The sequence below is a fragment of the Cajanus cajan genome, chromosome 7, assembly GCF_000230855.2.
Source record: "Cajanus cajan strain Asha chromosome 7, NIPB_CcT2T_4, whole genome shotgun sequence".
Lineage (NCBI taxonomy): Eukaryota > Viridiplantae > Streptophyta > Magnoliopsida > Fabales > Fabaceae > Cajanus > Cajanus cajan.
This window is the reverse complement of record NC_138523.1, coordinates 33,548,612-33,570,935: the sequence shown is the minus strand read 5'-3', so window position 1 is coordinate 33,570,935 and position 22,324 is coordinate 33,548,612. Positions and strand designations below refer to the sequence as shown.

The window sequence follows — 22,324 nt, the reverse complement described above, 5'->3', positions numbered from 1 at the left end:
TATTGTAAAAGCGAGCTGTCAGTAATTCCTTAGTAATATTGTTTCATCATCACAAGGAGACACTATTTAAAGCTATCTCATAGGCTATACTAATGCTGTGCCTGAAGAAATAAGTTATTTGACCAATAAAATTAAATGTAAACATATAAAAAATTAGAGGGTTATATAATAACATACCGAAAATGTTTTAAAAGTAGGTCTATTAAAATGAATCCAGTTTTATGTATGTTTCGATGAGTTTTAATATCACGTTTATTGAAAAAATACATGTTTTGATGAAAAAATAGAAAATTTTTGTAAATGTAACCTTAATTTATTTATTTATAACTCAAATTGAGTTGAATTCAACTTATTGTAAAAGCACACATAAAAATAAGACTATTAGAATGGGTTGTGGTTGATGGACTATTCTGTTCAACCAACTAAAATTAAGCCCAATTTAATTTGGATCAAATTAAGCCCATCACAAATTTTTGCTAGTGGGCAATGGGCTAAACTTGTAGGCCTTTCTTTTTAATTTTTACAGTGATTTAAATTAAATTATTATTACAACCTGTTTACTTATTCTGTTGATATTATTTAAATACGCTTTACCTTTAGATTTAAGGTAATAAAAACAAATTTTAAAAAATGAAATATAAGGTTTTTTTAATAATAATTTAAATTGGATTGAATCATTAGACTCCAAATTTTATAAATTAAATTAAAAAAAACTCATAATTAAATAAGTTATACAATAATTTTTTTTAATTTGCCACGCTGTGGAAACAATCCTAATCGATGTATAATCAAAACTAAATATGAATATTTTTCTTCAAGAAAATTCAAATTTTGGTTCACCACATCAACTTCTATATATTAAATATAAATCTCTATCTTAAATGATAGTATTTTTAAGAGTTTTTTTTATGAGAGAATTAATGATTTTCTTAACTTATCTAATTTGATTTTTATTTATAATTTTTTTATATAAATTAAATATTAATATTTTAAAATAAATTATCAATAAATAAAAATAATTTTTTGCTACAATATAAATTATTTATCATAAATCTAAAATATAATTTATATATTTAAAAATATTTATGTACATTAATTTTAAACAAAATTTATATATTCATATATATATATATATATATATATATAATTTATTAAAAATTTTAATCATATATAATAAATATGTTTATGCATTACACATATTAAAACACCAGAAAACGACTAATTTGAATAAGTTAATTTTGCCTCGATTAATAACTTTATAAAAAGGGATTTAAATGTTTGAATATGTGACAGATAGACGATAAAGGTTTTATAGTTACAATACTATACTATACTGGCATTATTTATAGATCCATTGACGAATTTAACTTAAAAGAAAAAAAAAAGGGCAAAGGTGTGGTTTTTTGAAAATAAATAACTAATAATTATTTATATTTAATGAGATTAGATATATTTTTTGTTCTTAATTTTTTTTTTCTTAAATGGAAAAACCATAAATTACAGGACAAAAGGAATAATATGAAAGACAATTATTTTTAAGAATTTGAGTTCAATGAAAAATATTTTATTCAGTGAGAGTATTTTTAAATTTTTGATATTTTATTTTTTTAATGCATCATTTTTATCTTTATCTTTATTTTTAATTTTAATATTTGAAATATAAATAATTAAAAATAATACTATATTATAATATAAATTATTACTATAAATTTAAAATACAGTTTATATTCTTAAAAGTATTTATTTATTATAAAATAGACAACTTTTAATTATATAAAAAATTATAATGTGAATTTTACAAACTAAAATACTAATTCAATAACATTAATACTAAATTCAGTCTCCTTAAATTATAAATACCACACTAAAATTAGAAGTGGCCAATTAAAATTTTCATTAATCATTAATTATTAAAATCAATAAATACTCTGTACGAATATTATATATATATATATATATATATATATATATATATTTATAAAAAAATTTAAGGTAAGTTCAGTCATAAATTTTCAACGAATTGCCTATGCTATTCGCATTCCAAAGTAACAAGAATTTCTCACTTTAGAGATCAAAGATACTTAAGGGATGTATTGATTTAAGATTTTATAAGATTTTAAAATACTTTTAAAAAAAAAAGTCCTTTAGTATTTAATCAAGATTTTATATATGTCACTTAAAAATAATCTAGTAGTATTCAATCTACATTTTTAAGATTTTTTAAGAGTCTATTAAAATTCATTGGTATTCATTTGAGACTTTTTACAATTTAAAAATAATCTATTGGTATTCAAAAATATAAGGATTTTAAAGAATTGTTGTATTAGAGGAATTTTGAAAGATTTTTTAGTGATATCTATAAATACCAAATTCATACAATAATCCCATCCAAACCCATCAAATTTTGGAGGATTGTTTAAAATGACCTTTCAAGTGTTTCAAGAATTTTTAAGTGAGTTTTTCATTTTTTTATGCTCATGTCTTCTCCATTTTTTTTGTTTGCTAATAATACTGCATTACTGCTCATATATAATATTGTACTATTGTTCCTATTCCATTCCCCTATTTGGTAAAACTCCAGTACATAAATGATATTATCATTGACTTGCTCTATTTTTCTCTTCATTCTCCTTAATTGACTTGCTTTATTTTGTTCTGTTTAGTTGAATTTGTTCCTCGTATATATAAGATAGAAAATGTTTGAAATTTCAACTTTTAAGTAGTAACTTTTTTATAACACACAACAAGAAACGGGAAAGATGAAAGCTAAAATTGATATCATAATCTCTACAATCAATGGTAGATCTTCAAGACATTGTAATTAATTTAGATTTATTAGAACAATATATATATATATATATATATATATATATATATATATATATGATGAAATTGAGTTAGAGTTTTTATGAGTAGAATGATTTTGGGGAAGAACTCTCTCAACACAAAAACTGTAATTTCTCTTTTCCCTTAAATTTGTTACTGTTATTCCTCCTCCTTTTATGACTCAATAATTATTACTATTTTTTTTACTATGAATTTTTTTTTTAATTTTTATATTATGAAATTAGGTTTTTTTTATATTTTAAAAAATAAAATTAACATGAGATATTGTATTATCTTAGAATTTAATATTAAAAATAATTCTTCGCTAGTGAATAATCGAAAGTAATTAAAAATTAAAAAAATTATTTTGTACCTATAATAAATTTTAGATATATTTTTTCTTCTCCTAATTGATCTTTGTAAATTTCTAAGATATTTTAAATCAATAAAAGTGAATGAAAGATATAAAATGCAGGGCCATATTTAGTTATAAGAGAGTATGACAACTGCCCCACTATTTTTTTAATCATTTATAAATTTATAAATAAAATATTTTAAATCACAAATTATAAACAATTTGAAATGTTGTTTAGAATAATTTTTAACATGTGCAACACTACATATGATGAATGAGCATGGACCAAAGGTCCAACCACTAGAGCTATGACAAGGAAGCTACTTGATGATTTGACTGCTTCAGAGCTTAGTGAGCCCAATGAGCTTAGTGGGTCTAGGGTACTCTTCACATGAGTTTTGCATGAATGACCACCTTTTTATTGTATTCTTAGTAGTGTAGGATTTCATATTGTTTGGTCTTGTATCATGGGCCACTAGTAAAGGTATTTTGGGCTTTAGGCTTATTGGGCCTAGTTTTGGGCTTCATGGGCCTTTGAGCTTTTGGTACCCAATATTGAGCTCATTTTATTCTTGTAATTTTTCCTTTTCATTGTATTTGTTTGGCCATTGTATTTAGGCCATTACATTAGAAATTTTAAAAGATTACATATTAGGCATGGATCATAGAAACTTAATTATATTTAGGAGTAATTAGAGTTGCATTTGAGTCACATGTTTTGTGCCAAGGGTGACTACACATGTGATGCCTCAAATGAACCCTAAATTACATCAAAATGTAATTAAGCTTCTAGATGAGAACCGGCCACATGGGGCACCAAGCTTGGACGTCCGAGTTTGAATTCAAATTTCAAATTTTGAATTCAAACTTGGCGCCAACTTTGGCTTCTCTTGGTTGGCACCAATTCTTAATCAATCTGTGGTCTATATAAGTCCTTAATCACCCTTGTGTATTCACTCTGAGCTTATATGAGAATTTTCTGAATTTGAGTTCAACCATTCTCTCCCAAAGTCACTGAGAGCCATAGGTCTTAGCATTAGGAAAATCTCTTTCTCTTGCTTGGATGCTTCCAATCCTAGTTTAGGGATTCCATCATTTCTTGTTCACCAAATCAAGTAGTCTCTCTGGAGTTCAACCTCAAGAAGAAAGATCCGTGAGTTTGGTGAAGGCTAAGGAAGAAAGATCATCATCCACTTCACTTACCTTCTCCATCAACATAACTTTCTTCATAAAGAATATCATTATGATGAATTTTCAATTGGAGCCATCGATGAACCTTCATCTTCAACTGGTTAATAAAAATCATAATTTTTGAGCCCATTATTCAAACTTAGGAACAAGAGCGAAAATATGCTAATGTTTGGAAGACTAGTATAACTTTGGATATATGAGTGAATTTTATTTAAGAGGACATCATATTACAAAGAATTATTATTATTTATCCAAACATTATTGTTTTCTTTTTATTATTTTTGTTTTTGACTCTTTTTAAATTTGAATATATGATAAAAAAACTTTTGAACTCTTATCGTATGTCAAAAATACACGAAATTTTGTAAAATTTACAAAGTCCTGCAAAATCTATTAAAATCCTTACTTAAAAGACAAATCATTAAAATCTTGATTTAAAGTCTTGCGAAATCCTACAAAGTCTTAAAAGTCATAAAAATCTTGCAAAGTCTTTTAAAATCCGCATGACTTTTTTCAACTAAAAACATCTTTTAAAATCCTAATTCAATATACCCCACTTAATTTTGAAGAGCTGTTGCATTTTTCATTGTTTGAAAAATAATTAATAAATGGAAAATCCCAGTTTTTAGTATAATTTAATAATAATTACAAAAAATTGATTTAAAAATTGTTCAATGTTATGAATAATAATTAGTGGCTTAATTAGTGGATGCCAATATTCATTATCAATCATTACCATTTATATTTCCGTTATGTATTATTCCCATTATTGTGTAATTGTTCAGTTACCACATGTACTTATAAATAGGTTACTCCTCTTCCAAAGATAATATATCAGTCAGATTCTTTTCTCCATCTCTTATTGTCTTGTTTGTTCTCTCTACTTTTCTCTCTTTTATAACACGTTATCAACACGATAGTCTTTTACCTATTGGTGTTACAACTACAAGAGAAAGTTGTGAAGAATTTTCTTCAAGAAGATCATATTTTTCAAGACAAATATTTTAAGGTTAGCTATTCATCTTTCATAATAAGAACTTTATCAAATATTTATATTATTTACGTTATTATGAATCAAAGTAGTCCTGAAGACATTATAGTAGTCCCGAAGATACTATGAAATAAAGAAATTCTTCATACATTTTTGAAATGTCTAGAAGACATTATCAAAGAAGAATGTTTAAACTCTATTATTTTATTAATTTATTTTTTTCACCAGAAGTGAGAAATATCTATGTTTTATTGATGCGATACATTCTACATATTACATACATTTATTTTGCCTAATATATATGGAATGATGAATATATTTATTCTGCCTAATAATAATATTATTATGACACATATTTTCTGCTCATATTATCAATTTAAATATTCTGCAATAATTTTTTTATGTCATATCAATATATATATATATATATTTACTATATATTCTATTTATTTTATGTGATAATATATATTAAATTAGAGACAATTTGATTTCCATAATTAAAGCACTATTAATTTATAATTTTATGGCTATTTATGATTCCTTTATTATTATTATTTTTTTCCTCTAATTTTGTCTCTCTTTTATGATAGTATTGAACATGTCAAATATTGCGAAACTTGAATTTGTTGCTTTTGACATTACGGGAAAGATTTATTTATCTTGGATATTAGATGCTGAAATACATTTAGATGCAATGGATCTTGGAGACTCTATTAAAGAAGGAAACGAAGCATCTAACCAAGATAAGGCAAAAGCTATGATTTTTCTTCGTCATCACCTACACGAAGGGTTACAAGCTGAATATCTTACCATAAAAGACCCACTTGTTCTTTGGAACAATTTAAAAAAAAGATATGACCACCAAAAAACTGTGATTCTCCCAAAAGCTCGTTATGATTGGATGCATTTACGGTTACAAGATTTTAAATCTGTAAGTGAATATAATTCTGCAATATTTAGAATTACTTCTAAATTGAAATTGTGTGGAGAAAAAATTACTGATGAAGATATGTTAGAAAAAACATTCTCCACTTTTCATGCATCTAATGTGCTCCTGCAACAACAATATTGAGAAAAGGGGTTTAAGAAATATGCTGAATTAATTTCCTGCCTCCTTGTGGCTGAGCAAAATAATGAGCTTTTATTAAAAAATTATGAGGCTCGACCAACTGGCTCTGCTCCATTCCCTGAAGTGAATGTTGCAACACATGATAAAGAAACTAGTGGTTGTGGCTATGGTCACGGTCGTGGAAATAATTGTGGTCGTGGTCGTGGTCATGGTCATGGTCGTGGTAGTAAAGGCAGTCGTGGTCATGGTTATGAGGGAAAAAACAATTTTTCACACCAGAAGTAGAAAAATAATGGGAAAAATAAGAAGGAAATGGATGGACATGGTAACAAACACGAGAAAAACAAATGTTATAGTTGTGGTGCCAAGAGTCATTGGTCATGTAATTGTCGTACACCAAAGCATCTTGTTGAACTTTACCAAGAATCAATTAATAAGAAGAAAAAGATAGAGACACATTTTTCTTATGAAGATGGTGATTCAGATTATGGTCGTATGGATGTTACTCACTTAGATGTTGCTGATTTCTTTGCTGATCCAAATGAAAAAATTGATCACATTATTGGTGATGGGAGTGTTCAGAAATAATTTTTTTCTTCATATTTTATTGATTGGATTTTAGGTATTTCTTATGTTTTGATGTTATTGGATTATGAATTTTTTTTAATATACAAATTATTGTTAGATTTTTTTTTCCAGAAATTATTGTCTTGTTGTCTTTTATCATATTGCTTATTTACATTTTTTTTAATTTCATGAAAAATGGATATTGACAATAGCATCAATAATGAAGATATGTGTCTCGCTGATAATGCAACGACTCACATGATTCTCAAGAATAATAAATTCTTCTCAAATTTAGTGATGCAAGAAATCAATGTTAGTATCATATCTGGTACTATAAATATAATTGAAAATGATCTAATTTGTCCGTGTATATTTATAAAAAGATTTGAAAATGGATTTGCCATAATTGTAGTTTATGTAGATGACATACACATTATTGGAACTCCTGAAGAGCTTTCAAAAATAATAGATTGCTTAAAGAAAGAATTTGAAATGAAGGATCTAGGAAGGACAAAGTTTTGTCTAGGACTGCAAGTTGAATACTTAGAAAATGGAATTCTTGTGCATCAAGAAGCTTATATAACTAAGGTGCTTAAAAGGTTTTATATGGACAAATCACATCCATTGTGTACTCCCATGGTTGTAAGATATTTAGATGTTAACAAAGATCCATTTAGGCCCCAAGAAAAAGATGAAAAAATACTTGGTCTTGAAGTACCATATCTTAGTGCTATAGGAGCACTAATGTACCTTGCTAATTATACACGACCTGATATAGCATTTGTTGTTAATTTGTTAGCAAGATATAGTTCTTCACTTATACGAAGACATTGGAATGGAGTTAAACAAATCCTTCGTTATCTTAGAGGTACAATGGATATGGGTTATTATATTCAAATGTTCCCAAATCAGAACTAAATGGTTATGCAGATGCAGGTTATTTGTCAGATCCTCATAATGGTAAATCACAAACAGAATATTTGTTTACAAATGGTGGTACAACCATTTCATGGCGATCTGTAAAACAAACCATATCAGCTACTTCATCTAATCATGCTGAAATTTTAGCATTACATGAGGCAAGTCGTGAATGTGTTTGGCTAAGATCTGTGATTCAACACATACGGGAAACTTGTGGTTTATCTTCTAGAAAAATGACATAGACAGTTATATATGAAGATAATGTTGCATGTATTGCACAATTGAAAGATGGATACATAAAGGGAGATAGAACAAAACATATTCTACCAAAATTATTTTTTACTCATGATCTTCAAAGGAATGGTGATATAAATGTTCAATAAGTCCGCTTAAGTGACAACCTGACAGATCTCTTTATAAAGTCACTTCCAAGAAAAGTTTTTGAACAGTTGATACACAAGATTGAACTCCGTCGTCTTAAAGATTGTATGCATGAGGAAGAGAAATAAATATTTATGAATGATATACTCTTTTTCCCTCACTAAGTTTTTATTTCACAGGATTTTTCCTAGTAAGGTTTTAATGAGATACATTCTAAATATTGGACATCCAAGAAAGAGTATTATGAATAATAATTAGTGGCTTAATTAGTGGATGCTAATATTCATTATCAGTCATTACCATTTATATTTTTGTTATGTATTATTTCCTTTATTATATAATTGTTCAGTTACCGTATATATTTATAAATAAGTTACTCATCTCCTAAAGATAATATATCAGTCAAATTCTTTTTTCCATCTCTTATTATCATATTTGTTCTTTTTACTTTTCTCTCTTTTATAACATTCAAAAGTATTTGTGTTAAGAACTGAAGATCATTGAATAAATCAAAGTCCACCCAAAGTACCATTCCATTTCATTCCAGATCTCAAATTTGGGATATGAAAAAAAAAAAAAAAAAGCAAAAACACACAATAGCAATTAGCATACATATTTTTTTTTTTGTGAGGTCAATGCGAACCTGAATTACGATCACCGGTAACGAAAACCTTGACCCCTCTGTTCCTCAAGGTGTTAACCACCACCCACACCTTCTCCCCGTTGTCCACACTCTTCTTCTCGATCTCCTTCTCAGCGTCAAAGTGGACTCCCACCTCCGGCGCCTCTGTCTTCAGCCGCATCGCCACCACCTCCCCCACCGCCGCTGCCACCCTCGCGTCACACCCCTTCCCCCACTCGAACGCGCCCCTCACCGCGTGCTCCACGCTCGAAGCACTGGCCACCACCCTCCCCTCCTTCCACTGCACCACGTTCGCCGTCACGTGCTTCGCCGACACAAACACTCTCAAAACATACCTCCTCATTCTCCCCTTCGCACCCCACCCCATGGGCTCGCCCAATCTTATAGCTCTGGGCCTTTCTCGCTCCCGGCCCAATATCACATATCCTCTAGAAACTAAAAAAAAAACAGAGAACGAATCCATATCCATATTCCATTCCATTTTTAATATCATCACACGAATATGGCATTGGCAATGGGATTGATGGCATCATCACCTACGATCACGCTTATCCCGCCACGACTCAGATTCCTCGCGTATCGCAGTAGCAATAGTTCTAGTGTTGGCGCTGCTTCTAGATTCTTCCATTTGAGTTCTTCTCTTCCGCGTTCTATCTCCGCCATGAGTTCCTCCGAGTCGTCTTCTACAAAAACGGTGCGTTCAGGCTAATTCAATTTTGTTTGTTGTTCTTATTTGTATTGTGGTTGTGATTGGAGTCGTTGGTGCAGGAGAGGGTGGTGATTAAGGGGAGGGTGCAGGGAGTGTTCTACAGGAACTGGACGATTGAGAACGCGACGCAGTTGGGGCTGAAGGGGTGGGTGCGGAACCGGAAGGATGGGTCTGTGGAGGCTCTGTTCTCCGGGAGTGTTGACGCGGTGCAGGAAATGGAGCAGAGGTGTCGACGTGGCCCTTCCGATGCGCTTGTTACCGGAATTCAGGTGTTCCCCTCCGATGATGACCCTGGCACCGGTTTTCATCGCAAACCAACGCTTTGATCTTCAATCAATCCAGGTTAACTTAATTCCCCTCAAATGTTCAATTTAGTTGATTTGGAAGTGGAGAATTGTGTTTGGTTCACTCAGTTATGACTTATTTGTGTCAGACTGTCAGCTGTTTCGTCTTTGCATTCGTAATTATGTATGGGAGCTAGGAAGTGGTGAATTGCGGTGCACGTATCCTTTTTGATACTATTGTACTCTGTAGATTCTGTATTGAGAATAATTATATTTAAATTGAACCTTGCAATTTGACTCTGACTCAAGGTCATATTGAGATAAACGTATTGCTAAATACAGTACATACTGTGGTGATTGTGGGCATTAGCAGTGAGAGTATGTTAGTTTATAGATACCATTGGTATTTGGGGCTTATTAATGAGACAAAGGCTAGGGTGGAGAATGAGATTAAGTGGTGTATGGTGGACTATTATGATACACCGATAGATTAATTTTGTCCTTAAAATATCATGGTGGGCTTTCTGTACCATAACCTTTTTTTTTCTTTCAATACTCTACAGTAACTTCAACGCCACAACCTCCCTTCCTTTCATTGCAACCTCGGTACCCGTTGATGCCCAAATACTCTAAAGGCCACCAATGACGATGCCAAATACCCCAAGGACCAACTGCATAGATTGGTTGGATCGCACAAATGTTGCTCAATATGCATATGGGTTGGCTGCTCTCGGTCATTGCAGCTGATCACCCAAAAATTAATCTTTGCTGATCTCGCATCTGATGATTTGTTGAGTTTTTATGCGGATAGGTGATACACTTGCTCATGAGTATGGTGGTTCTGCTACACACAACAAGGTGATTTGTGTGTGGAAGAGACCCATGATTACTACAACCCAAAGTGCCAAACCTCCTCACTCAGTCACTCTTAACCAAATTTTATAACCATGTTAGATTTTGGGGAAAGAGATAACTTTCGAAGACTAACCTCCATGTGGAAACCGTTGTAGTGGGGGAGCGGAGACACCCGACGGATGGAGGATGAGACAATAGAGGGAGAGATGTTGAAGCTACTTTATTCTTTAGTGAAGGAAAAAAAGTTATGGTACAAAGAGTCCACCATAACATATTTAGGACAAGACTAATCTAATGGTGCTCTATATACCACTTAACCTCCTTCCCCACCCTAGCCTTTGTCTATTAATGATATCAATTTTATTTATACAAGTGGCTGTCATATTCCGGCTAACTTGATGGATTTCAACCACCGTATTCATTGCCAGGCATATTAATTTACTGCATTCTCTCAATAACCCAGGATACTGCATACTGAATTTACCATACCATGTAACACATACCAGGTTTTGTTCAAAGAAAGTCTTGTATTAATAATGGAAATATTGAGTGATGGCAAAGCTAGGTGAAGAAGATTGATGATCTTCCCTTGGCTTTGCTCTAGCCTTGGAATCCTTCCTTGAACCCAAATTCTAGACATCAAAGTCCAGCAATGAAGAAGATGAATTGCGGAATTGAGAAAGGAAGGAAGCACCAAAGTGAAAGGAGCAATGGAATGCTCACAAATTGATGGATGAAACTTGAAGATGATTGATGTTCTTCAAGAACTCCATCGTCCAAGACCTTTGCTCCTTGAAGTTGAACACTTGAAGATGGCGGAAGCACCTTTGAGAAGTCTCCGATGGTGAAGAAGCATCCAAAGGAGGTTCGGTCACTCCTTGAGAAGGTGAAGAAGCTTGAGTAACCAAGCTTCAAAGGTTGAAAACCTTTGAAAGAAGCCTAAGGAGAAGGTTCTCCATGGATTCAAAGTGACTTTGGGAAGAGAGAATTTGTGAAAATTCTGAAATTCATTCATCAAAAGTGAGAGAAAAGAGTTACAAATATATAGAAAGAGGTAGTTTAGGGAGCAAGCTAACCTTAACCATGGTTCAAGTGAACCATGGTTTGGTTGACTTGACCGTCCAAGCTAGTTAAGAAGCTTGTAGAGCAAGTTTCTCACTTAGATTTCTTGGGAAGCAAGCTAAGGAGAAGCTTGTACCACAAGCTTCTCAAGGCTTGAAGAAGGAGAAGCAATTCAGCCAAGAAGAACTAAGTGAGCTAGGCGGATTTGGTCCATTTTGGCTCCTTGAATTAATTTAAAAAATGGATGTTTGATTTGGTCTAGTTAGGTCCATCCAAAAATAATGAGAACTAGCTAGATAAAATCTATGAAAAATTAGGAGAAAAATGAGTCCAATAAATAAAATTTTTCCTAGGCCCATTTCTGGCCCAATTGTTAGTCATACCCTCAAGTATTGCTAAATGCCATCCCACTTCTACTTCTAAAAAAATAGAAAATGAGTGTACCTAAAAATGAGGTTAAATGGAGTCAAAGTCTCCAAGTAGCCTACCCTATAATCAATATACAATGATTAATAAGATGAAATAAAGTGTCTCACAAATACAAAGGCAAAAATAAGCCTATACAAGGAATCTATGTACAAACTATATACAATTAGAACTATGCCTCCTTGTTAGTCCCTTAGCCTCAATTAACTTAAGAGGGGGGGGGTGAATTAAGTTATCTAAGTTATCTTCTCTTTATACGTTTTTCTAACTTCTTTCTTGTAAATTCAATATCACAAACAAATTGAATGTAATGATGCAAAAACTTCACAATCAAAATTAATAACAAGAAATTAAAAGTGTAGGGAAAGAAGAATTGCAAACTTGATTTTATACTGGTTCGGCCAATCCAGCCTACATCTAGTCCTCAAGTCTCCCACTTGAGATTTCCACTACTCTTGTAAACCTTACAAGAAAATGAATCCTCCAACACCTCGGAACTCCCTTTCCTTGTGTTGAGATTCAAACACCAACAAGGAGAACAACACTTTCTCCTTTACAGATCAATAGATGAATTTGAATGAAGTAGAACAACTCTCTTTTGTAGAGTGAATTTTACACTTTGTTGATCTAGTAGAACTCTTTAGATAATGTTTGCAAATTGATTTTGGCCAAGTGATTTGTAAAGATAATTTTCACAATAGAGTTCGTAACCTTTTTCTAAAAAATTATTGGTATTTATAGATGATTGTTTCATAGGTCATGACTTTTCATGAAGAGTTGTGTCTTTCGAAATTTTGCAGAAAATAGGCTCTGGTAATCGATTACAAGATTTGGTAATCGATTACAACGGTTTAATTTCAAAATGTTTGGAACGTTGTAAAATTTAAATTCAAATTTTGAAATTTTTATCTTCTGGTAATCGATTACAGGGAATGGGTAATCGATTACTAGAGCACGTTTTAATAAGTGAATTTTAAACAAAGGAGTTTCATTCTCTGGTAATCGATTACCATCGATTACCAGACTCTTAAAACAATAATTACCTTATTAAAACTTAAAATATAGAAAACTTTTATTTTCAAAACCTTATTAAAATAAAAGATTATATTTGGGTTTTCTTGAAATTCTTTATTTTAAATGGCCAAGAATCTTATGCAATATTTCTAAAGATTTCTTTTTTACATATAAAGCTAGGTTGACAATACTTATCTAAAATACTTTGAGATTTTTGTTTCTTGATCACCTTGCTTTAACTTGACCTCTTGTTTTCTATAATCTCTTTGGCATCATCAAAATTCTTTACATACGTTCTTCCACATTCTTCCCGTTTTTGTTGATAACATACTGTAGATGGAAAGAAACATAAAACAGTGTATATCGATCACTCCCCCTTAGTCTCCCCCTTAATAAATCATTGTTTAATGTTAATTTTATATAAAAAATTGAATTCAAATAGATAGTTGTAGTGATTAGATTAAATTGGTCAAATCAAAATATCCAATTTTTGATCAGCAATAAATTATCCATTTTTCTTCTTTCCTTTCCTCACCCCCTTTGGCAACATCAAAAGGAATGAGACAATATATAAAAAAGAAATAGAATAAGATAAACAAACACCACTCAGAACGGAAGTGAAATATGTCCTAATAGCAAAATAGTCAGAGTCAAACGTGCAGAATTATCCTAGAACATACTAATCAAAAAGTTCAAAAATTGATTAAAAATAGCCCAAAATATAAGATAAGCTAAAACAAAAACTATCAGAATCACAGTCAACTAGCTACTCGGAAGGGCGGCGAAGAGATTTTACTTCCTCCTCAAGTCGAGTCATGCGAGTGTCAAGAGAATCAAAACATTCACCAACATAGAAACGGAGATTTCTAATTTCATTGAGAACATCCGAGAGAAGTGCTAATGAAGGATCTTGAAAAGGTGGTGATAGAGTTCTATCATCAGTGTCAACTGCTTGAAAATCCCGCTTCCTGACCCAGTTAGGTATTTTCCAGTGTTTTCTTGTACCCAAAAGAAGCAATTGCATTTGCCCCAATCTCAAAGACCCTCTTAACTGGAACCCATGTTTCATCTTCCAGAGGAACTTTAAAATGTTCCAAAATAGTAGTTACAAAATGTGGGTATGGAAGAGAAGCATTAACCCGCAAGGCCTTTTTCATTCGACTCCTAATCAGATGAGCCCAGCTAAATTCCCGGCCACTGATTAGAGCCCATATCAAGATTAAGTCCTCCTCTAAAGCCTGTGCAAGGTTAGTCGTGCGGGGAAGCAGTACCCGAACAATTATATAATGCATGATGTGATAATCAAATTTAATTAATCCAGCCACCAATCATCCAGTCATGTCAGCATCATCCACACAAATCATACTTCGGGCATTGGGATGGGAATATTCTGGTTTCCATGTATCCGGAATTGTTCCCTCAAATAGAGTACCCTGTTCTGTCTCCTCTTCATGATAGAGTGGTTCAAATGAAGAGTACCTTGGGCTTAGAGAGCTCACTGGTCTTCAAGTTGTCCAACTTTTCTTGTATGCCCCTGGCCATAGCTCTAGTGACTGGGCCCTTGGCCCATAGTTTGCCATCCCCTCCCTTGTGAAAAGGATTTGTCCTCAAATCTGTAGGGTCAACCTCCTCATTATCATAAACAACCTCAAAAGGTGAGATTTTGGTAGTCTTATGAACTACCCTATTATAGGCAAATTCAATATGGGGCAAGTACTCATCCCTAGATTTGTGGTTACCCTTAAAGACTGCCCTTAACATGGTAGATAGGGATCTATTAACTACTTCTGTTTGCCCACCAGTTTGAGGATGGCAAGTAGTTGAGAAAAGTAGTTTAGTTCCTAGCCTACTCCAAAGAGTTTTCCAAAAATGGCTAAGGAACTTAGTATCCCTATCTGATACAATTATTTTGGGTAGACCATGAAGTTTAACCACTTCCTTGAAGAAGAGTCTTGCTATGTTGCATGCATCATCTATCTCGTGACAGGGTATAAAATGAGTTATTTTACTAAATCTGTCCACTATCACAAAGATAGAATCTATGCCTCCCTGGGTTCTGGGCAAGCCCAATATAAAATCCATACTGATATCAACCCATGGAGAGTTAGCAACTGGCAAGGGTGTGTAGGAGCCATGAGGCATTACTTTAGACTTTGCTTGCAAATAAGCTATACATCTAGAGCAAAACCTCTCAACATCCCTTCTCATGTGGGGCCAAAAGAATTTTTCTTCTAGAAAGCTTAGAGTCTTTTCAACTCCAAAGTGCCCCATGAGACCACCTTCACGACTTTCTTTAACAAGGAGTTTTCTAATGGATTCTTGGGGTATACAAATTCGTCCTTCCTTGTACAAGTACCCCTCAGAAACATAGAAACCTCCTTGAGGTTTTACTAAACAATGGGTATATGATTCATTAAACTCAGAGTCATTGGAATACAACTCCTTAATGTGATCAAATCCCAAGATTTGAGATCCAAGGGAGACTAGTAAAATATGTCTCCTAAAAAGGGCATTAGCTATAATATTGTTTTTCCCTTTCTTGTATTTGATCACATATGAGAATTGTTCCAAGAACTCTACCCATTTAGCATGCTTTTTGTTGAGTTTACCTTGACCCCTCAAATATTTTAGTGACTCATGGTCACTATGAATGACAAACTCCTTGGGAATAAGGTAGTGTTCTCAAGTTTGAACGGCCCTAACTAAAGCATAGAGCTCTGTATCATAGGTAAGATAGTTAAGGGAGACACCTTTAAGTTTTTCACTGAAATAAGTAATTGGGTGCCCCACCGTGTAACAAAATCGCCCCTATGCCAACCCTAGAGGCATCACATTCTAGCTCAAAAGTTCTTGAAAAATCTGGAAGAGCTAGAAGTGGTGCATGAGTGAGCTTATCCTTTAAAGCTGGGAAGGCTCTCTCTTATTTCTCTCCCATATAAACTCCACATTCTTCTTTACTAACTCATTCAATGGGGAGGCAAGTGTGGAGAAATTAGGAACAAACCTCCTATAGAAGCTAGCCAACCCTTGGAAGCTCCTAATATCTCCAACATTCTTAGGAGTGAGCCATTCTTAGATGGCCTTGATTTTCTCGGGGTCCACATGAACCCCTTGTTTACTAATAATAAAACCTAAAAATACAACACTATCTATACAAAAGGTACATTTTTCTAGATTTTCAAAAAGATGGTTTTTCCTAAGAATGTTAAAAACTTGCCTTAAGTGTCCTACGTGATCACTTAGGCACCTACTATATATAAGAATGTCATCAAAATAAACTACAACAAATTTTCCTATACAATCCCTTAGGACACGATTCATGATGCGCATGAATGTACTAGGAGCATTGGTGAGCCCAAAGGGCATCACTAGCCATTCATATAATCCAAACTTGGTCTTGAAAGCGGTTTTCCATTCATCACCTTCTTTAATTCTAATTTGATTATATCTACTTTTAAGATCAACTTTAGAAAATATAATGGCTCCATGAAGCTCATCTAGCATATCATCAAGCCTAGGGATATAATGCCTATACTTAACAGTGATGTTGTTGATGGCCCTACTATCACAACATATTCTCCACTTGCCATCTTTCTTAGGAACCAACAACATTGGGACAACACAAGGACTTAAGCTCTTTCGAACCCAGCCCTTCTCCAACAACTCTTGAACTTGAGACTCTATTTCTTTAGTCTCTTGGGTGTTAGTTCTATATGCTGGCCTATTGGGTAGGCTAGCCCCAGGCGCCAAATCAATTTGATGTTCTATTCCTCTTAAAGGAGGAAGGCCCATTGGACTCTCGGGAGGAAATAGATAATCAAATTCTTTTAAAAGAATTTTCACCCCTTTTGGTAGAGTCTCATGTCCACTAGATGTGGCAGTGCAAGTTAGAGTCCCTGTACATAATAGGATAAAAGAGGGTTGTTTAATCAAGAGAGTTTGTTTTGAAATATTTTTCTCTTGATTAACAACTTCTAGAGAGTCTATAAAATTCTCTTTGTCCCTATTTTTCATGGACTTTTTTTCTCTCTTTTCTTCATTTTTTGAAATTTTCTTTCACTTTCTTTTTTGAGTTTCATTTGTGCTTGATCCTCTACCACCTATTGAGGAGAAAGAGGATGAAGCATAAATGTCTTTTCTTTATGAGTAAAGGATATCTCATTAGTAAGAGCATTATGCATGATTTTCTTATCAAATTGCCATGGCCTTCCTAGTAAGATATGACAAGCTTCCATTGGTACTACATCACATAACACCTCATCTTCATAATTCCCAATGGATAGCTTGACCTTTACTTGTTGGTCAATTACTAGATCATCATCCTCATTAAGCCAATGAAGTTGATAAGGTTTAGGATGTGGATTAGTTGTAACGCCATAGAAATAACGAACTATTTGATATATATACTTTATATTATATATATGTATGTATGTAAGTATGTATATGTTGTCTATATGGATTTGGATTGGATTATGGAGGTGTGGATTTGAAATGTACTTATCTTTGTGCATGTTGTATAATTATGTGGTTTTGATTAGTTGTTTGGACATAGTAGTGATTTTGTAGTATGTGATGAAAGGTTTATATAGGCATGTGTATCATGAATGTGGTAAATGATGCATTGTACACCATTATACTGAATTAGTACTAAGAGGGAAGAAGATTGATCACCTTCCTTCTCATCTTAGTTAAGTGAAGTATTATGGCATGCAACTCATTATTCCAAGCATATGTATCTGAAAGTGATGTTTGTTTATGTGTTGATACATGTTGCATTTCATATGGTGGTGAGTTGTGAGTATTGCATGGAAATGAATAGGATGGGTAGGAGATTGAAAGATAGGAACATAAGATAAATCTGGTCTTTCTGAGTGAATTTGAGGTTGTTTTAGAGCTTAGGGAGTTGAAATACTTCAAGAAATAGAATATTTGAGGTGGATAGGTGCTAAGGGTGAAATTTGGAAATTTTGGAAAATGGCTATATATAGGGACTTAGGACCGGAGAGTCTCATTTGTCAAACAGAGACAGTTTCTAGAGAGAGGAAGTAGAGAGAGAGGCTCTGGTCCGAAGGGAAGTTGAGGATATATCTGGGAAGCTTATCAAGCCAGAATCAATCTTCACAACTAGAGTTTCAAGAGATTTAACCTCTAAAGCCTTGAAAAAGGGGATTAAAGTTTGAGTTGGGATTTGAGGGTTTTGTTCAAACCTTGCATTTTTGAGGTTTCTAAGGTAAAGGTAGTACTTATAAGACTTAATCTGGTGTGTATGGGTTTGAAATATCACATTGATTCCATGATTTATGCATGATTAAGGATGGATTGAGGGGAAATGGTTCTTCATGATTTCCACGAATAAATGGTTAAGACATGATTTCATTGGTTAATATGTTGTTTTTGGATAATATTTATGCTTTGTAATGATTTGTGTTGCGGGTTGCATCAATTGTCCCGTGGCGGAGGCTAGGTGGGCCAAGTCACTGTCGAATCATGGCGGTTGGGCTGCTGCGCTCTTAAGTAAAAAGAGTTGCGCCCTGACTATAAGCTATAGCTTTTGACCTAGTGGTAAGCGCTCGATCCAACAATTAGTATCAGAGCAGGTTTCTTGTATAAGGCTTAAAAGCTTCAAGATTTGAAATGGCCTCATCAAATTTGTTATTTCCCAAAGGAAACTCTATTAATAGACCTCCTATATTCAATGGGGTAGGGTATCATTATTGGAAATCTAGGATGCAAATTTTTATAGAAGCCATAGACTTAAACATATGGGATGCTATTGAAATTGGTCCTTTCATTCCCACTATTGTAGTTGGTCATGAAATAAAAAATTTGCCCAAAGATCAATGGAGTGAAGATGATAGAAGAAAGGTTCAATATAACTTAAAAGCCAAAAATATAATCACTTCTGCTTTAGGAATTCATGAATATTTTAGAATTTCAAATTGTAAAAGTGCTAAAGAAATGTGGGATACACTTGAAGTAACACATGAAGACACTAATGATGTGAAAAGATCTAGGATAAACACTCTCACTCATGAATATGAATTATTTAGAATGAATCAAAATGAAAGCATACAAGACATGCAAAAGAGATTTACGCATATAATTAATCATCTTGCATCTCTAGGAAAAGTGTTTCCTAATGAAGATCTTGTTAACAAAGTTTTGAGATGTTTGAGTAGGGAATGGCAACCGAAAGTGACTGCAATTGCTGAATCAAAAGATCTGACAACCATGCCTCTTGCCTCATTGTTCGGAAAACTCCAAGAACATGAAATGGAATTAATGAGACTGAATCAAAATGAGGAAAGTGATAAAAGAAAGAAAGGGATAGCACTCAAAACATCATCATCCATTCAACAAGAAGATGAGAAAGAAGAAAATATTGTGGAAGATGGTTTAGAGGATGATGAGGATTTCAGTCTCTTTATAAAGAGATTCAACAAATTCCTTAGAAACAAAGGAAACCGAAAAAGAATCAACTTCAACAATAAAAGAAAAGGAGAAGACTCTTCTTCAACCCCAAAATGCTATGAATGTAATCAACCAGGACATTTGATATTAGAATGTCCAATCTATAAAAGAAGGATGGAGAAATCTAATAAGAAAAGTTTCAAAGAAAAGAAGGGGAAGAAAGCCTATATCACTTGGGAAGAAAACGATGCAGATTGTACAAGTGACTCTGAAAATGAAGTTGTAAATTTGGGACTTATGGCCAATGACTACGAAAGCGAAGAAGAGGTAACATCTTCTAACAATGAAATCTCAATCTCATTTGATGAACTTCAAGATGCATTCAATGATTTACATAAAGAATCATTTAAACTTGCTAAATTAGTATCATCTTATAAGAAAACAATTTCAAAATTAGAAAATGAGATTTCAACATTAAATAATGAATTAGATAATCTCAAAACTGAAATTAGATGATTAACTCAAAATGAAAAACATGAAATTAAAACTAAGTTAGATACTAATAAAGCAAATCATCCATGTTTAACTTGCAATAAATTTAAGGAAGAAATTAGTAATTTAAGAAACACTCTTGCAAAATTTACAAATGGAAGAAATAATTTAGATATAATATTAGGAAAGCAAAAATGTATGTTTGATAAGACAGGATTAGGATATAATCCTCAAAAACAACCAAAGAAGAACAAAAATTTCTTTGTTCCCACACAAGTTACTAGTTTTCCTTTAATAACATGTTTTTATTGTGGGAAGCAAGGTCATAATTCTTCAAATTGCTATATTAGAAAGAATTTTAACAATCTCAAGAATTTGGTGTGGATTCCAAAAGGTTCTTTTGTTAATACTAACATTAAGGACCCAAAGAAAACTTGGGTACCTAAATCAACTCCTTCTTTGTCTTGAACGATTCTAGCAACCAAACTTGGTACATTGATAGTGGATGTTCCAAGCACATGACAGGAGATGCTTCAAAATTTATTGACTTCACCCCTAAGAGAAGTGGACATGTAACCTATGGAGACAACAACAGAGGAAAAATACTTGGCATTGGAAAAATTGGTACAAATTTCTCAACCTCCATAGAAAATATTTTACTTGTAGATGGTCTTAAACATAGTCTATTAAGTGTTAGCCAACTTTGTGATAAAGATTTTTCAGTATCCTTTGATTCACAAAAATGTCTAATAGAACACAAAAATGATAAACAAGTCAAGATAGTGGGATTTAGAATTAACAATGTATATAAAATTAAAATAGAAAATAATCCTAAACATTCTCAATGCGTCATGAGTAAAAATGATGAATCTTGGTTATGGCATAAAAGAATTGCTCACATAAATATGGAACATTTAAATAAATTAATCTCTAAAGATTTAGTAATAGGATTACCAAAAATTAAATTTGAGAAAAATAAATTATGTGATGCATGCCAAAAAGGAAAACAAGTGAAAGTATCTTTCAAACCAAAGAATATAGTTACAACCACAAGACCCTTAGAACTCTTGCATATGAACTTGTTTGGACCTTCTAGAACTATGAGCTTTGGAGGAAGTTACTATGGTCTAGTCTTAGTAGATGATTTCTCTAGGTACACTTGGACCTTGTTTCTTGCTAATAAAAGTGATACATTTGGTGTCTTTAGAAAATTTGCTAAACTAATTCAAAATAAGAAAAACCTTAAGATTGTCTCCATTAGAAGTGATCATGGAAAAGAGTTTGAAAATAAAGATTTTGATTTATTTTGTGAAGAAAATGGAATTGAACATAACTTTTCTGCACCTAGAACTCCACAACAAAATGAAGTAGTAGAAAGAAAGAATAGATCATTAGAATAATTAGCAAGAACAATGCTTAATGATTCAAAACTCCCCAAATATTTTTGGGCAGAAGCTGTCAACACTGCATGCTATACTATGAATAGAGCCTTGATTAGACCTATTCTTAAGAAAACTCCTTATGAGTTATTCAATGGAAGAAAACCTAATATTTCACATCTTCACATTTTTGGATGCAAATGTTTTGTACTTAATAATGGAAAAGATAATTTAGGAAAATTTGATGCTAAATCTGATGAGGGGATATTTCTTGGATACTCTCTAAATAGTAAATCATTTAGAATATACAACAAAAGAACTATGACTATTGAGGAATCAGTACATGTTGTTTTTGATGAAACTAACCTTGTCTGTCCAAGAAGAGATGTTTTTTTTATGAAATTGTAGAAAGCTTTGAAGATACTTATCTTAATGAGAAAACTCACAAGGATGACAAAGATAAAGAAAAAGAGGATTCAACAATCCAAGAAGGTCAAACAAACATCAATTCTGAAAGAGAGTGGAGAATCTCAAGAAATCATCCTCTTGAAAATATCATTGGAGATATAACAAAAGAGGTAATTACTAGAAACTCTCTAAAAGAAGCATGCAACAATATGTCTTTTGTTTCTGAAATAGAAGTGAAAAATATTGATGAAGCTTTAAATGATGAACATTGGATTAATGCTATGCAAGAAGAATTAAATTAATTTGAGAGAAATCAAGTATGAGATTTGGTAAATAGACC

The 22,324-nt window shown here is 32.5% G+C and overlaps 4 protein-coding genes and 1 pseudogene across 5 annotated transcripts in view; 4 read left to right on the top strand and 1 right to left on the bottom strand.

Annotated features, from left to right (window-relative positions):
• The first annotated feature begins 5,961 nt into the window (after positions 1 to 5,961).
• LOC145949962 (uncharacterized) lies at positions 5,962 to 6,717 on the top strand. The gene is made up of 2 exons (XM_083060868.1): positions 5,962 to 6,294; positions 6,442 to 6,717. The coding sequence occupies exons 1-2, from the start codon at positions 5,962 to 5,964 to the stop codon at positions 6,715 to 6,717; spliced, it is 609 nt and encodes a 202-aa protein (XP_082916994.1).
• A 918-nt stretch (positions 6,718 to 7,635) lies between these two features.
• On the top strand, positions 7,636 to 8,162 carry LOC145949961 (secreted RxLR effector protein 161 pseudogene; annotated as a pseudogene).
• A 674-nt stretch (positions 8,163 to 8,836) lies between these two features.
• LOC109790444 (acylphosphatase family) lies at positions 8,837 to 10,306 on the top strand. Its single transcript, XM_020349595.3, has 3 exons — positions 8,837 to 9,638; positions 9,713 to 9,995; positions 10,087 to 10,306. The coding sequence occupies exons 1-2, from the start codon at positions 9,447 to 9,449 to the stop codon at positions 9,977 to 9,979; spliced, it is 459 nt and encodes a 152-aa protein (XP_020205184.1). The 5' UTR covers positions 8,837 to 9,446; the 3' UTR covers positions 9,980 to 9,995; positions 10,087 to 10,306.
• LOC109790446 (uncharacterized) lies at positions 8,934 to 9,311 on the bottom strand. The gene has a single exon (XM_020349597.1). It carries the CDS (start codon positions 9,309 to 9,311, stop codon positions 8,934 to 8,936), a length of 378 nt encoding a protein of 125 aa, XP_020205186.1.
• A 179-nt stretch (positions 10,307 to 10,485) lies between the features above and the next one.
• Positions 10,486 to 22,324, top strand: part of LOC145949528 (uncharacterized) — a 35,565-nt gene continuing 23,726 nt past the window's right edge. For both annotated transcript variants that reach the window (XM_083059533.1, XM_083059532.1), the window contains exon 1: positions 10,486 to 22,154. In XM_083059533.1, the coding sequence (XP_082915659.1) occupies positions 18,929 to 20,221 (1,293 nt within the window). In that variant the 5' untranslated portion in view covers positions 10,486 to 18,928 and the 3' untranslated portion in view covers positions 20,222 to 22,154. The remainder of the gene's footprint in view (positions 22,155 to 22,324) is intronic.

Excerpts from the sequence above, each read along its gene's own strand:
- LOC145949962 (XM_083060868.1), top strand. The coding sequence starts at position 5,962 with ATGTCAAATATTGCGAAACTTGAATTTGTTGCTTTTGACATTACGGGA. Across the intron at positions 6,295-6,441 it reads GGTTACAAGATTTTAAATCT|GGGTTTAAGAAATATGCTGA; the intron begins GTAAGTGAATAT and ends TATTGAGAAAAG.
- LOC109790446 (XM_020349597.1), bottom strand. The coding sequence starts at position 9,311 with ATGGGGTGGGGTGCGAAGGGGAGAATGAGGAGGTATGTTTTGAGAGTG.
- LOC109790444 (XM_020349595.3), top strand. The coding sequence starts at position 9,447 with ATGGCATTGGCAATGGGATTGATGGCATCATCACCTACGATCACGCTT. Across the intron at positions 9,639-9,712 it reads AGTCGTCTTCTACAAAAACG|GAGAGGGTGGTGATTAAGGG; the intron begins GTGCGTTCAGGC and ends TCGTTGGTGCAG.